Source organism: Mandrillus leucophaeus, unplaced genomic scaffold (assembly GCF_000951045.1).
Source record: "Mandrillus leucophaeus isolate KB7577 unplaced genomic scaffold, Mleu.le_1.0 Scaffold49, whole genome shotgun sequence".
In the NCBI taxonomy this organism is placed as follows: domain Eukaryota; kingdom Metazoa; phylum Chordata; class Mammalia; order Primates; family Cercopithecidae; genus Mandrillus; species Mandrillus leucophaeus.
In genome coordinates, this window is record NW_012105253.1 from 4,645,017 (window position 1) to 4,646,639 (window position 1,623).

The 1,623-nt window shown below is 43.9% G+C and overlaps 1 protein-coding gene across 1 annotated transcript in view; it reads left to right on the top strand.

Moving 5' to 3' along the window:
- Positions 1-1,623, top strand: part of CREB3L2 (cAMP responsive element binding protein 3-like 2) — a 138,551-nt gene that overhangs the window by 102,130 nt on the left and 34,798 nt on the right. The window contains exon 7 of the mRNA XM_011995481.1: positions 246-304. Within this exon, the coding sequence (XP_011850871.1) occupies positions 246-304 (59 nt within the window). The remainder of the gene's footprint in view (positions 1-245; positions 305-1,623) is intronic.

Below are 1,623 nucleotides of genomic sequence, written 5' to 3' on the forward strand. Positions count from 1 at the left end.
CTGGCCACTCAGTGTCCATTTTACTGGGGGCCTACTTTGTAGGAAAGTAGGTGTGAGTTCGGCAGCTGGAAACCCAGGAGGACAGAATAGGTGACTAGTCGATGAACCAGCAGCTTAAACAAATGGCAAGCAGCTTGCAGAAGTGAGCAGGGCTTTAGTGACTTCTACGCTAACCACCTCCTGTCTTAACTGGTTTACTCACAGAGCTGGAAATTAATCATTCTCCTCCCACCCTTCTCTCTCAGATTTCTGCCCAAGAAAGTAGGAGAAAGAAGAAAGAATACATGGACAGCCTGGAGAAAAAGTAAGCCTGCTGGCAAACTGTTGCGTTCATCAGGCAGTACGGGCAATATGCACAGAGAAATGTGGGTGTGTGGAAAATCGCGGAGAAGCAGTTCAATTCCTCTTTCTGGCCACCTTGGAAACCCGGTGGTTTATCAGCTATATTTGCCTGCCACCTAGTGGTTATTTGGAGGAGATGTCTATAATAAAGCAAGAAAGAAGTAAAAGCACCTTAGTAGGTGTTTGAATCACACCACTGCCAGCCAGGACCCCGGAGTCCTCAGAGACTTCCTTTCTAACACGTACAAATATTAACATTGCTGCACATTCCTGAAACTCCTAGCAGGAGAAACCCTGTTTTAGCGGAAAGGAGCAGTGCTACTTAATCAGCCCGCATTGGCCAAATTCCCTCACGCTCTAGAGAGGGCACGCAGGGAAAGAAAGATGTCAGGTTGGCGGCCTTTATTTTCCAGCCACTACAATTCATGTTTTTTTGCAAAAACACTTGAAGGCAATCTTTGTTCTTTTAAAAAGTCTGTAACATCAGGCGGGCTGTTAGAAAAAGAGGAATTAAATACAGTTTTGTCTTAGCCCTAGAAGTTAGTTCTTCAGCTAACAAACTTCAGACCTTTTTAAGATGGGCATGAGGCCCCAGACCCAGGAATGAACTTCATGTGGATCTGGGGAAGGGAGTGGCTGGTGGTTCCTGGCTGTTTCTCGAAGTTACTGTTTAAAGTCTAGGGCTTCTATCACCTGACTTAAGTACTGGTAATGTGGCATTAAGCATAGTCAGCGCTCCATATCTGGGGGTTCCGCGTCCTCAGATTCAGCCAACCATGGGTCTAAAATATTCAGAAAGAAACCTCAATAGGCTGGGTGTGATGACTCATTCTTGTAATCCCAGTGCTTTGGGAGGCCAAGGTGAGAGGATTGCTTGAGTTCAGGAGTTCAAGACCAGCCTGGGCAATGTAGCCAGACCCCCTAAAAAATAAAAAAAAAACTAGCCAGGCATGGTGGTGCACATCTGTGGTCCCAGCTACTCAGGGGGCTGAGAGGGGAGAATCACTTGAGCCCAGGAAGTTGAGGCTGCAGTGAGCTGTGATTGTGTCACTGCACTCTAGCCTTGATGATAGAGTGAGACTCTGTCTCAAAAAACCAAAACCAAAACCAAACAACTCAATATTAATAATAATAATAATAAACTACAACAAAAATTAATACAACTATAAATGCAAGATAACACATATTTACGTAGTATTTATATTGTGTTTGATATTGTAAATAACCTAGAGATGATTAACATATACTGGAGGATATGTAAAGGTTATATACAAATACTAC